The 14,218-nt window shown below is 47.7% G+C and overlaps 2 protein-coding genes across 2 annotated transcripts; one reads left to right on the forward strand and one right to left on the reverse strand.

The window, feature by feature from the left end:
• Nucleotides 1-339: 339 nt before the first annotated feature.
• Nucleotides 340-6,375, forward strand: LOC125507793 (homeobox-leucine zipper protein HOX33). Its single transcript, XM_048672295.1, has 18 exons — nt 340-773; nt 1,953-2,121; nt 2,266-2,372; nt 2,457-2,547; nt 2,642-2,737; nt 2,817-2,930; nt 3,029-3,112; nt 3,366-3,521; nt 3,619-3,693; nt 3,828-3,934; nt 4,024-4,216; nt 4,348-4,536; nt 4,627-4,707; nt 4,792-4,926; nt 5,021-5,346; nt 5,454-5,559; nt 5,669-5,818; nt 5,948-6,375. The coding sequence occupies exons 1-18, from the start codon at nt 457-459 to the stop codon at nt 6,098-6,100; spliced, it is 2,649 nt and encodes an 882-aa protein (XP_048528252.1). The 5' UTR covers nt 340-456; the 3' UTR covers nt 6,101-6,375.
• Nucleotides 6,376-9,085: 2,710 nt separating this feature from the next.
• On the reverse strand, nt 9,086-11,596 carry LOC125507794 (30S ribosomal protein S17-like). Its single transcript, XM_048672296.1, has 2 exons — nt 11,178-11,596; nt 9,086-9,381 (listed from the first exon to the last, which is right to left on the reverse strand). Exons 1-2 carry the CDS (start codon nt 11,337-11,339, stop codon nt 9,229-9,231), a joined length of 315 nt encoding a protein of 104 aa, XP_048528253.1. The 5' UTR covers nt 11,340-11,596; the 3' UTR covers nt 9,086-9,228.
• Nucleotides 11,597-14,218: the final 2,622 nt, after the last annotated feature.

Here is a 14,218-nt window from a genome sequence, read left to right on the forward strand (position 1 = left end):
GAGCTGGAAATTACTGACATACAGTACAGCTTGTAAAACATGCAATGAATTCTTCTTGCATGAATTGATCTAAGAAGCATCCTAAAATGGATATACTCCCTCCGTTCCAAATTACTTGTCGTCGTTTTAGTTCAAGTAATTTGGACCGGAGGGAGTAGTAGTAAAAAAAATCATCTCAGGGAAGGAAATATTTCATTCTCATCTCAATATACTCGACACAAAAGTGTAGAGAGAGATAGAGAGAGAGAGTGAGTGTAGAGAGAGAGAGAGGAGGAGGGGTCACTCTCTCTCACTCCTGGGTTGGCCACTGGACCGGCCGCAGTATTAAAACGAGGGGAGGCAGGGCGTGCTCACCCCTTCCAACGCCAACCACCCCCCAAGAAACCGGAAAGCGAACGGCATGGCGACCCCCCGCAGCGCAGCACGCCACGCTCCCTCCTCTCCCTCCCGCAGGCCATGACGCGCCACCGTCCTTGGCCTCCTTCCCACCCTCCTCCTCCTCCTCACCCTCATCCTCTTCGGGCAGCAGCAGCAGCAGCGACCGGCAGCGGCGGCGGGAAGAAGATGGCGAGGCTCTCCCCGGGGGCGGCGGCGCCGCAGGTGGACACGGGCAAGTACGTCCGCTACACGCCGGAGCAGGTGGAGGCGCTGGAGCGCGTCTACAACGAGTGCCCCAAGCCCAGCTCCCTCCGCCGCCAGCAGATCATCCGGGACTGCCCCATCCTCTGCAACATCGAGCCCAAGCAGATCAAGGTCTGGTTCCAGAACCGAAGGTCAGCACCCGCTCCCTCTCCCTCTTTCCCCTCCGATCTGGGCCGCTCTACGTGTTGCTCTGCCGCTGCCGGGAATGCGGGAAATCAGCTTCCTTTCGCCCTCTCGGAGATGTGCATTTTTAGGGGGCTTGGGTTTCAGTAATGCGGCGAGTTCCTCTGATTTTCTTCCGGAAATACCCAAACTTCCGCAAGTTTTGGGTGTCTTTACTCTGTTCTTGGAAGTTCAAATGTGTCTCCATTTTTGGGGTTAATTTTTCTGTCTGGTGATTCTGTGTAAACAAACGCCTAAAAAAGGACGGCCTCTGCCTGTTTGCTCGAATCTGGTCTTTGTTTAAGCTCTATTTGTATTCGAGCATCTTCTCAAAGATTTTGACAAGGTCTCCACACTGATTTGGGCTCTGCACCTCCACTGTTCTTTGCCATTTGTGGATTTCGTGGTCAAACAACCTCACATGTCTTTCATTGGATTTATATGGGAAGATTTGGGCTCACTGTCACTCCCAAATCTGGGCTGCTGTTTTGGGTCTGCAATGGGTTTCCCCCAACAGATATTCCCTCAGGCATTTCTTGTTTCCTGTGCATCCTTGCTTACTGTCTCGTGTGCTGGTGTTCTTGTTTACTGTGCTAGTTTATTTAACCTCATTTCTTATGTTACTTTATTTCCTTTCTTGTTGAATCTTTGGTGGATGTGTACATGAGTGCACCATCTTTTTTCTGTGCTTGGTAAATCTGTGTTAGAACATGAAGAAGAACATCACTTCTTGGCAGTAGTAGTAGTTTGCTAGTACCACACTGTACCCATGAAGGGGAAACATGACCCAAGAATCTTCAACCCATTACAAAGATGTTGAAATCTGGTGTGGACTTTCACAGATGCAGGCACACACACACACACATCACTGTCAATTAGGCAATGATTCACACATATCTGTTCCATTTGCGTAGTAGTATTAACCATTTGTCTCTTTTGCAAAGGGCTTTTTGCGCCTTGTTCCTGTTTGATTTGATGAGGCGCACTTTATGACATAAGGGGGCACATCGCAGGATCTTGCCTTTGCCTAATAACAAGAATATCATTGTGTTAGAGGCCACCGCTATCCTTTCAGCACTAGTTTTATCCAGGTGCGCATGCCACTGAGCTGAAGCGTGTGGCTTTTCTTGTGATTGGTGTGTATGCAGGTGCCGGGAGAAGCAGCGCAAGGAGTCCTCCCGCATGCAGACGGTGAACCGGAAGCTCACCGCGATGAACAAGCTGCTGATGGAGGAGAATGACCGGCTGCAGAAGCAGGTGTCTCGTCTCGTCTACGAGAACGCGTCGGTCAAGAGTCTCAAGACTAAGATCCACAAGGTGAGCTCACACTGCCCTTCTCTCTAGATGCAATGTGTGCTTATGTACTTGATATCGTTTCATGTCGTGTTGCTGATTCAGAGGATTCAGTGGCTATTGCCTTTCCTGTTTCACCTGTGGTGACATTTTTTTGCAATTCTGCAGGCTTCTGCGGCCACCACGGACACGAGCTGCGAGTCTGTGGTGACGAGTGGTCAGCAGCAAGCCCTAGCAGCCCCGCGTCCGCAGAGGGATGCGAACAACCCAGCTGGGTAAGTGCAATGCCCAGTCTCATTTCTTAGGTAAATTGGGTTTGGTCGATGCAAGTTTGCTGAGATGCCGTTTGTCGTGTGCAGTCTTCTCGCAATCGGTGAAGAGACCTTGACAGCGTTCCTGTCCAAGGCGACCGGAACTGCTGTCGAATGGGTGCAAATGATGGGAATGAAGGTAATGCATTCATTGTATACATGATAGTAGTGCACAAAGTGCTGGTTTTGTACCAAGTTTGTTCTAACCGCTCTGAACTGGAACTTGGTTACAGCCTGGTCCGGATTCCATTGGAATCATCGCTGTTTCGCACAATTGTATTGGCGTAGCAGCCCGAGCTTGCGGTCTTGTGAGCCTTGAGCCCACAAAGGTATGATGTTGCTCATTGCCATTGCTCCATGTTTACCTTACTGCAGTCATAAGGCAGCTCCTAACATGCTTCGTTTTAGGTTGCCGAGATCCTCAAGGATCGTCCATCTTGGTATCGCGACTGTCGTTGCGTTGATATCCTCCATGTTTTCCCTACGGGTAATGGTGGAACTATCGAGCTAATCTACATGCAGGTGTGTATCTGCTCAGAAATGAGTTGCAGTTATGTGTGCTTGTTGCTGTTCTAGTGAATCTGTTTGTGCTGATGACCATTGCCATTTCAATTTCTTAGACTTATGCACCAACGACTTTGGCGGCACCACGCGACTTCTGGACACTCCGCTACACCTGCGGACTTGATGATGGCAGCCTTGTGGTATTAAACTGATCTTTAATTGCTTGTTATGATCTTACCAAAAAGTATACAAGCCTCTTGTTGGTTGCTGTTGATTGTTGTTGGTCTTTGTCATGTTCTGATTGGGCTCAATCTGTTTGGATGAACATTATTACTGTGACTTCCAACTGTAGTGTATTGATTCTGTATCTAATGGTGCTTTTACTGCCATTTCTTCACAGTTGCAGTAAGTACCCCACAGTGTTGCTTATAATGTGATGCTGTTGTTCTGCAGATCTGTGAAAGGTCATTGACTCAGTCCACGGGTGGTCCATCTGGGCCTAACACTCCTGGTTTTATCAGAGCCGAGGTGCTCCCTAGTGGTTATCTGATTCGACCATGCGAGGGAGGTGGCTCCATGATCCACATTGTGGATCATGTTGATTTGGATGTAAGTAACAACAATGGCTTTCATATCAGTGAGTGTCACACTTGAATACTCTTGCAAGAAATGCATCTTATAAATTCTATATATCTATACTCTATAGGCTTGGAGTGTGCCTGAAGTCCTTAGACCGCTCTATGAATCTCCAAAGATCGTTGCACAGAAGATGACTATTGCGGTATGTGTGCCATTCCATTTGATTGTTGTCATTCGTTGGCCTTCTGTAGTATAGCTGAATTTGTTATTTTACCCATGCACCAGTGACATATCAGGCAAATGGTTCTCTTCATGCTAATGGCTCTTTATGTGCAGGCATTGCGACACATCAGGCAAATCGCGCATGAATCAAGTGGTGAAATCCCCTATGGTGCTGGGCGCCAGCCTGCAGTTCTCAGAACCTTCAGTCAAAGGCTCAGCAGGTCAGTAACATTATAATGGCCATGTGGTCTTCAAGCCATCTGCATGTCTACAACGATACATCTCTAAACTCGATACACTGACTTTGCAGAGGCTTCAACGATGCTGTGAGTGGATTTCCAGATGATGGTTGGTCTTTGTTGACGAGTGATGGTGCTGAGGATATTACCATCACAGTAAATTCATCGCCAAACAAGCTTGTCGGATCCCACATCAGCCCTTCACCGCTCTTTTCTGCCATCGGAGGTGGCATTTTGTGTGCGAAGGCATCAATGCTAGTGCAGGTATTTGCTCATACTCCATTCAGTTTGTTGTTTTGTTCCTCAATTAAGTAGGCAATCTTTCTGTTTGTTTCACATGACCAGAATTATGCCTCTTAATCATAGTTAACCAAGTGTACTTTTGGACAATGTAGGATGTCCCTCCTGCTTTACTTGTGCGATTTCTGAGGGAGCATCGCTCGGAATGGGCTGATCCTGGTGTTGATGCTTATTCTGCTGCCTCTTTGAGGGCCAGCCCATACGCAGTTCCAGGATTAAGAGCTGGTGGATTCATGGGAAATCAGGTTATACTGCCACTCGCGCACACGTTGGAGCATGAAGAGGTAACGAGTTAATTCAGCCCTTTCTCAGTTATCTCGTCATAATGGATTGCCAATATCAGTGCATCAAGCTAAATTATTTTTTATATGTAGTTCCTTGAGGTCCTTAGGCTGGAAGGACATGGTTTTAGCCATGATGAGGTGCTTCTTGCGCGAGATATGTACCTTCTGCAGGTATGGTATTTTTCCGACTGTTTTTTTAGCTTGTTCTATATAGTTGCTGCGTCCTGACTGGGTGATGTTATTTTGAAACTGCAGCTTTGCAGCGGTGTTGATGAGAACGCTTCAGGCGCTTGCGCGCAGCTTGTCTTTGCACCTATTGATGAATCTTTTGCTGATGATGCACCGCTGCTACCCTCGGGCTTCCGTGTCATACCACTGGACACAAAGACGGTTAGTACATTTCACCAATGCAGATATATTCCTGAAGGCTTCTCTTGTTTTTGTTGACACACTGCTAACTAGTTGATTATACACTCAACTGTAGGATGTCCCATCTGCCACACGCACACTCGACCTGGCGTCTGCCCTTGAGGTTGGATCTGGTGGAGCATTGCGTGGTTCTGGTGACTCTCCTGGTGGATGCAGCACGAGGTCGGTGCTGACCATCGCCTTCCAGTTCTCATTCGAGAACCACCTCCGTGAAAGCGTGGCAGCAATGGCAAGGCAGTACGTGAGGGCTGTGATGGCATCCGTTCAGAGGGTGGCCATGGCAATAGCTCCTTCCCGCCTAGGCTCGCAGATCCAACTGAAGCACCCTCCAGGCTCCCCTGAGGCGCTTACACTTGCTAGCTGGATTGGCAGGAGCTACAGGTAAACTAAAACCCACTACTAAGCTCGGCACTTTGTGGCCTTATTGTAAAATCATGTAAGCCTCTGTTGTTGCCCACTGTTTCTTAAGTAGTTGTGGAAACTTGCAGGGCTCACACTGGAGAAGAGATCCGTTGGTCGGACACTGAAGAAGCAGATTCTCCCCTGAAGCTTCTGTGGAACCACAGTGACGCGATACTCTGCTGCTCTCTGAAGGTGATTTTTTTGCTCAGTTTTAGCTGTGCTGCCTACTTCAAAAAAGGAATGAAAAGATTTTCCTGTGCCGAAACTCACCACCTAACCTGACAATGTTAACTTTGGCCAGCCTGCTCCTATGTTCACCTTCGGCAACAACGCGGCCCTGGACATGCTGGAGACGACTCTGGTGAACCTGCAGGACATCTCGCTGGAGGCGATCCTGGACGACGAGGGGCGCAAGGCCCTGTGCGCCGAGTTCTCCAAGGTCATGCAGCAGGTAACTTCAACTAGCCAACTGACCAGCAGCAATGCACCTCCTACTATGTATCATCTCTTCACTAGAGTAGAGCAGCACTCCGTTTGTTACATGAGTACATGACTGAATGAGATGTTGCATTTCATTCAGGGTTTCGCGTACCTCCCTGGTGGGGTGTGCAAGTCGAGCATGGGGCGGCAGGCGTCGTACGAGCAGGCGGTGGCGTGGAAGGTGGTGGGCGACGACGTGGCGGGCGCCCCGCACTGCCTCGCCTTCATGTTCGTCAACTGGACCTTCCTGTGACCGCTGCCGCCGGCCATCTGCTTGAGCAAAAGACTTGAAAACCGCTGTCCGATTTGTATGGTTCAGTTATCTACCTATGTACCCATCCTAGCTATGGTATGTATGGTTTGCATCTTTGTTGAGAACCTGATCTGATGTTTGTTGCCGTGAACCGAAACATAGTTGGCATTCCTTCCCGTGTTGATCGGGAACAAGACCTATGTATGTGTGTGTAACTGTCAGTGTGATGAACCGAACAGTGGCTTGCGGTTCCTGTAATTTGCTTTGCGTGCCCACCCCTGTGCCTTGTTTGTGTCAGGTCTTGAAGGTGACAAACCTATCTTAGGATAACTTAGTTCTAGTCCCAAGTGCCAAATGCAAAATGAGGCGCTAAAAATCTAATGAAACTAATTTGGTGTTGTAGATTGTTGGAAGTTTTTCTTTAGATTTGGTCGAACCTAAATGAGTTGACTTAGAAGAAACCCTAGAACTTCAAATGTTTTGTAATGGAGGGAGTGGTTTTGAAATGTCTTCTTTCATAAACTTCAAATAAGTTTTTCCTTTATGAAAATTTCACACATGTGTGAAATACTCATAAATGACTGTTGGGAAAAAGATTTTTTTAGTTCTTTACTACTTCTCATTTATTGTTCAAACTGGTGCATTTGCACCTGGAGCAGATATTATATCATCCCCAGAATGATAGAACAATTTTATGGTTCGGAACAAATTTATTCTGAAATAGTTTGTCCAAATTGTGGTGATCCTTGCCCATCCTGATGTTCTTGAACACCCTCACCGTCATTGGTGCGGTCATTCTCACCTTGCCACCGCAGCACCTCCACACAAAAAATATGAAAAAATTAACACGGGCAATAAGCCTAGTTTGGAAACTAACCCCTGCAGGCAATTGTACATCAAGAAGTGCATATAAACATTGTTTCAACAACCTTCAACTTTCGCCGAGGCAACGCCCAAAAATTGTTCCTCCATGGATCATTTCTCTTCTTAATCAAGTATGGCAGGATAAAGAGTTGGCACCAAGAGTTCAAACATTCGCTTAGAGGCTCTTGAGGAAAGCGCTTCCAACGAGTAAGAGGGCAAGCAGGTACTCCAAACATATTAAAGAATGTTGCTCTAGATGTGGTAATACAGAAGATGAAATGCATATGCTATTCTTATGTCCTTTCTCTAAATCAGCAATGGTTCTGTTTTCCTTGGTACATTAAACTGAATCTTTTGCTGCTCATCATAGCACTATTCCTGATATGGTTCATGCCTTGCTCACATCTGAACACCCACAAATAAAACCTGCTACTCTCTATACCTTTTTGTGGTGTTTGTGGACGGCTCGAAACGACACTCTGTTTTGCAGGAAAGTAAGCAAACCTACACAAGTTTTTGCAGCAGCCAATGCCATTATCAACGCACAAAGTTAGAGGTCTCCAGGGTCTTGGGAGATTTGAAAAGAGCGCAACGCAAGGGTCTTTCGCAACACTGCCGCTACAACGATGATGGTCGTCGCGAAGATCAAAGAGGAGGCCCATCTTTGTTCTATGGCAGATGCCACCCACTTGAGTGTTGTAATGCCGCGAGAGTAGTTCTTTGTTCCCCGCTTTGCGGCTATTTGTCTAAAACCTTCTTCCTTAATCAACGAAAATGGCAAATCTTTTGCCTTGTTTCAAAAAAAAGTTAGAGGTCTCCAGCTCCACTGAACAGCATAACAAAGTGCAATTGAGCAACATTCAGGTAGCAAAAACTGTGTTGCAGCTCCAAGCTTCTGAATTGACTGCAGGGAATGCAATCTTCTGCGGTGCAGCATGGAAGCAGCAGCAAGATTCAGGGAAAAGTCATGCAGGATAAGGTGTAGTCATTCAATTTCAAGGGAATGAGCATCTTAAGCACCTGCACATCTCGGCGATCTCACCTCCGGCATCTTCACCGCTTCAGGCAGAGATTTATGGACTTCTTCTACAGGTTCAAGATCCACACCACTACACAGATTGCTTTGTGTTGGCTTCTGCAGCTATGGCGCCAACGGTGTTTGCAGATTCTAGCCATTGAGAGAACAGGTCGCAGCTGGTGGCAATCCAGGCCTCTCCCTCTTTCCGCCATAGTAACATCTCTCATATTAACAGGAGTACAAATGTCAAAGCTCATCATCAAGCTCGTTTAGCACTGAGAATTCAGTCTACTTCTGTATCAAGCGTGATGCCTTTCACGCTCCTCTCTGTAAAATGCTCCTAAATGAATAAAAGTTTCTTGTTAAAAAAACTTTGCTTGTTAGAGTGCTACTAATTTGGAGGCCAACAATAACTATTCTTCCATTCTTTTTCTCACAATGAGAAGTGTGACAAAAAAGGGAGATGTGAAAACATAAATTGGCTTCGCCCAGGTTCCAACCGGAGACCTTCAGTGCCTTAGACCGACGTGTAACCAACTACATCACAAAACCTTGGTGACATTTCGGTCCAAAATAGTTAAAAAGCAGATAAATCCACTAGTCTTACAAGATGATCGACTAACTGAAGCATCTAATTGTTTCAGCTGGAAAATCAAGACACATTAAAGCTGGAAAATCATACAACTTATATATATGCTTAAATAAATAGCCTACTGACCCACAAGAAAAAAAGATACCATGTGAAGAACAAATGTTTTACAAGAATGGTCCACATTAACAGCATATATTCAAGCGTGGGTACATTCAACAAACGTGAGCAAACTTGCAATTCTCCTGCCAGGAATTTAATTTCACCGGTGGACGGCAACAGTGAGCCACAATGAGCATACTAGCTACCGGTGACATCCAATGGCCGGCAGCTCTCTCCCATGCCAGGGTCTCAGCTCTGCCATGAACACCACCACGGCCTCCACCATGTATGGAGAACTATTATGAAGAAATGCTTAAGTTCTACGTACCTACTATGAATTTTGCTGCGGCAAACTCGAAGGTATAGGGTCCAACATAAATTCTGGATCACCAAGTTTCGGACCGCAAACAAATAAATTGAACATGATGACCATCACAAAAAAGAACATTTCATAGCAGCCGTTGTTTATTCAATGAGATGGTTCTCTGGACATGCCGTCAGTCAGTAAAGAAGAGACATTCTGAAAGACATGTATGTGTTTGCCTCTGAGGATCATCAAACAGATGACTTGCTGCTACTTTGTTGAGTTGTAGCAGCAGAAGCTTTTGGTGCAGGTGGCGGTGGAACATACATCTTAGCTCTTCGAAGAACCCCGGCAACAATCCAATGCTTGTTTTTGCTCAATGGCCTAGAAGGATCCAGCCTAACCTGGAGAGATATTGATGCAGGAATTATAAGAAGAAGAAAACTGTTCTAGTTTATGTTGTTACACCTTGCGTGAATGAATCATAGAGCAAAAAGAACACTAGCCTCCTGTAAGCAGATAAAAAGAATACCCTACAGGACAAAACGACACGAACTCGTTAACCTATTCGACCTTTTAATCACAATCATACAAGCTTCTTTGTAAAACCAAACCGCTCGTAAAGTCCTCAGTAATGTGGATCTTTCGGCGCTGAAAGCAAAATTTGTTCAGCAGAAGACATATTATGAGCAAATTGCAGAGTCACCGCCTTAACTGACGTGATATGCACACAACACCAGGTCCAAGCATTCTTTTCAAATGGAACCATGGTAACTCAGAATATTATGAAGGATGGAAGGAGAAAAAAACTCCATTATTGTAACAACAACCATCATCACTCAAGTGTTCAAGAGGCAATATTGTTTAGTGTTTAATCTAAAGATCACAAAATAATAAGTTTCGCCGATAACCTAGCTAGCTTAATGAAACTTTGATCTTACATGCCTAAGAAAGTCCAGCAGATCTATCTTATTTAAAGTTTACAGAAGAGAATGTGCCAAGAAATAAACTGCTCTGCTTCAGCTGATAATATTATAGGCTGACGTATAGCAATATAAAACAGAAGTGCCATTATGACATATTAAAGACCATGTAGATGTCTGCGGTGTTGCATCTCCCCTAGATGGCGAGCCAAGCATGGAATTGGCATTTCAGAGGTGTTCTGGACGCCCAAATTAGCTCCCTGTAGTTAGACCGAATCAGTCCTGGAAAGAGCATCTTGTATGCAGAGGTTGCAGAATACTGCGCATCAGTGGTCCACTTCCATTTAATGTCATCAGCCGATATAGGATCAAGCTGCAAGTCTTGTGTTATGCTCCAAAGCTGCAGGTATTCCCTCAGCACTTGCAAAGATCTCTTGATCCATAATCCATTTGTTATTCAGAACGGCCTGCCACAGCATTAGCTTAAAGCCAGAGCTGTGAGCCTGTGACTGAAGAGGTTTGGCAGTAATTCCTTGATGGGCATCCCCTGGTACCAATGAGTGTGCCAGAGCTATGCAATCTGCACCCGGAAACGGCACTGCACCTCTTCGCCCAATGCCCATTCAGTAAGGAGTCTTGGTTTCTCATTTGACGTCGTTTTCGCTGGAACATCGCTGAGCCGGAAGCCGACAATCCAAGCTTGGAAGACTGGTGGGTTTGTGTGGTCAGACAAAGCCCCTATGGTAACAAGAATAATGACTAACTGCCTCACAATATGCACCTGGTGGCAGCTATGGAAGGAAAGGAGCACTAAAATCTTCGGGCACCAGAGCAGCCCTGCTGCTGCCGTTCTAGATGCTATCCAGCAAGAAATAGCCGCCTGGAGCAAGGCCAGCCTAGTAAAGGGCAATGTGGTTACCGCCTGATTAGCACTTAGCCTGGGTCTTTGTCACTTTGTAAATATTATGGCAACCTTACTGTAACTCAGCCGTCTGGCTTTTCTCTTAATAAAATGTAATGAATGAAATCAGCGCTTGCTGTTTTTCGTCAGAAATGGATTCTATCTACTGGAGTAAAAATCTAGTAAATGTGCTAGTAATAAATCTGCTACATTCCTTGTATGGACCTCCAAATTTCTCAGAGAGAAACATGTAAACATAGTTTGCATAAGCAACCATTAAAATTATCACCATTAAGATCTAGGATAAATTCTAAGAGGTTGGATCCAAAGGCCGATGTTGCAGACAGGCTAGAAAGGTTAGGGGTTACTGACATACCCTGTCGCCGATGTTGCAGCCCTCGGCCTCGTCGTGCGCCATGAACTTGGAGGTGCGCTTGACGTAGCGGTTGTACACCTTGTTGTGGAAGAGGCGGTCGACCGCCACCACCACCGACTTCTGCATCTTGTTCGACACCACGATACCCACCACTGGCTTCATCTCCGCCTGCTGATTAGGGGCGGCGGCGGCTGAAGAGGTGGTCGGGGGAGACAGAGAATCGACGCCGCCTGCGTGCTGCGGCGGTCGATTCACGGACGAGGTTGACGGTTCGCGGCGGCGGGGAGGGCGGCCGCCGTCGGACGAGGTGCTCTGCGCCGTCTCCTGCCCGTGGCGGCTAGGGTTGGACGAGGTGCTGTGGTGGGGGAAGGGACAGGGGCGCGCTGGATCGAGTCACTCGGCGGTGGCAGGTGTCCGTGATTTCTCCCGCTTCTCGGTTTTCGGAGAACTCGGTTTTTCCAATTTGTTAGCCTCCCAAATCGGACATACTACTGTCTGTCCACGGACACATCCGCTGATCATGATACCGATACCGATCATATGATGCTTGTAAACCTCTTTCCGTGATAAAATAATTGAAGACAATCCATGCAAACGCGATGGAATTCATGCAAATGAACATCAATTTGATATGTTTTACGAAAACCCAATCATGTTTAGTACGTTCAACTAAAACCTAAAAATATAAACTAATTTTACCGGACAATGACCTTGTATGCATGAATGGCTAGCCGTCGGCACCTTCGTCATAGTCATCATCGTTGAAGTGGTCCTTCCAGCAACGGAAGGGCACGAGCAGCGGCAGAGCTACGTAGAAACTGCTGCTAGGGATGGGGGCGGGGGGGGGGGGGGGGGGGGGGGGGGGGGGGGGGGGGGGGGGGGGGGGGGGGGGGGGGGGGGGGCTAAGGCCTGGGATGCTAAAGAAGATCTCATCTGATCTAAGCACTCCCCCTTATTTTTTCTTCTTCACAATTTGGTACAAGGTTGGAGGCCACAATCCCCAGAGTTATATATAGCTTCGCCGGTTGGCACGTGGGCGCGACAGCCATGTCCGGCGGCCGCTTGACACTCACAAAGGAGCTACTCACTTTCTCATGCATCGTGTGAAAGGCTATCTCCGCCAACGTCAACCCTGACTGGGTAGCCCTGCCCTTTCCCTTGCTAGCGGCGGAGGAGGTGTCATTGAGCAATCACTCCTCGCCGATCTTGGTCAGCTCCCCATCGAGGTGGCACAGTCATCGCGGGGACGTCTCTACGATGGTCACCGACCGATCACGGACCGAGGCCTCCGTGAGGTCGAGGTAGCGTAGCGTCGGATTTACATCGCTCCCTCCGCATTGTCTCTCTATCCGACCTCTCCTCTATGGTAACGATGCTCCGCGACGAGGAGACATAGTCATCACGGTTGAGGTAGTGGAGGAAGCGCCCGTGCGCCCTTCGGGATATCCAGGGGCACCTCCTTCATGGCCTTGCCACTCCAGACGCGGCAAAGCGGCAACGTAGCTCGTCGATGCAGGCATATCGAATATGCAATGATGTTAGCTCCTCCTTCATGCAGCGTCCAACTTGGACACAATGGTTGCATGCGCAGGGGGGAGGGGTACCGGACCGTGGTACTTGAGAGACCGTTGAAGCATGATCACCAGGTGCACCTAGTACTCCTCGTTCGTCGTCACCGCCTCCGCGAGGAGGTGGTTGTGGATCTTGCTCCTGCTCCTCCTCGTCATTGGAGGAGAGGATGATCTCCTCCTTCCCGGATGAGCGGAAACCAGGGAGGATGATGGCCCAGGAGAGCGATGGCGGCGTCACCAAGATTCGAATCCGGAAGGAGATCCGGAGTCGTCACCTCCCGTCGTGAAGAACCATGACTTTGGCATCATTGATGGCGGTGAGTGAAAACAGAGAGGAGCAAATCGATGGTGAGCGGACAAGAGAGGGGCAAATTGGTGGTGAGCGGAGAGGAAAGGATTCGAGGTGTGGTGTGGATGGCGCCGTAGCCGTGCTTAAACAGTCGCGGCCAGGTGAACGGACGGGCAACCGGCTTCAACACGACGCATCTACTGGAGTTGACTTCTTGGTCCCCTTGTTGACATTGAAACAATGTCACCCACTCGTCCAGTCACGTTGCACTGACCGACATCAATGTGGTGTGGAGTCACATCCGCCCTAGAGCGGCTTGATTGGCATGAATGCGCTGTTGGGGAACACAGTAATTTCAAAAAAATTCTACGCACACGCAAGATCTATCATGGTGATGCATAGCAACGAGAGGGGAAGAGTGTTGTCCACGTACCCTCGTAGACCGTAAGCGGAAGCGTTATGACAACGCGGTTGATGTAGTCGAACTTCTTGACGATCCGACCGATCCTAGCACCGAAGGTACGACACCTCCACGATCTGCACACGTTCAGCTCGGTGACGTCCCATGAACTTTAGATCCAGCTGAGTGTTGAGGGAGAGTTTCATCAGCACGACGGCGTGATGACAGTGATGATGAAGCTACCGGAACAGGGCTTCGCCTAAGCACTGCAACAATATAACCGATGTGGATTATGGTGGAGGGGGGCACCTGATACGTCTCCAACGTATCTATAATTTTTGATTGTTCCAAGTTATTATATTATCTGTTTTGGATGTTTAATGGGCTTTATTATACACTTTTATATTATTTTTCGGACTAACCTACTAACCCAAGGCCCAGTGCAAATTGCTATATTTTTTTGCCTATTTCAGTGTTTCGCAGAAAAAGAATATCAAACGGAATCCAGACAGAATGAAACCTTCGAGAGGGTTATTTTTGGAACAAACGTGATACAGAGGACTTGGAGTAGATGTCAAGAAAGGAGCGAGGAGGCCACGAGGCAGGGAGGTGCGCCTCTCCTCCTGGGCACGCCCCCATCCTCGTGGGCCCCTCGCAGCTCCACCGACCTACTTCTTCCTCCTATATATATCCATATACCCCGAAAACATCCAGGAGCACCACGAAACCCTATTTCCACCGCCGCAACCTTCTGTACCCAAGAGATCCCATCTTGGGGCCT

This window comes from Triticum urartu, chromosome 5 (assembly GCF_003073215.2).
Source record: "Triticum urartu cultivar G1812 chromosome 5, Tu2.1, whole genome shotgun sequence".
Taxonomy (NCBI): domain Eukaryota; kingdom Viridiplantae; phylum Streptophyta; class Magnoliopsida; order Poales; family Poaceae; genus Triticum; species Triticum urartu.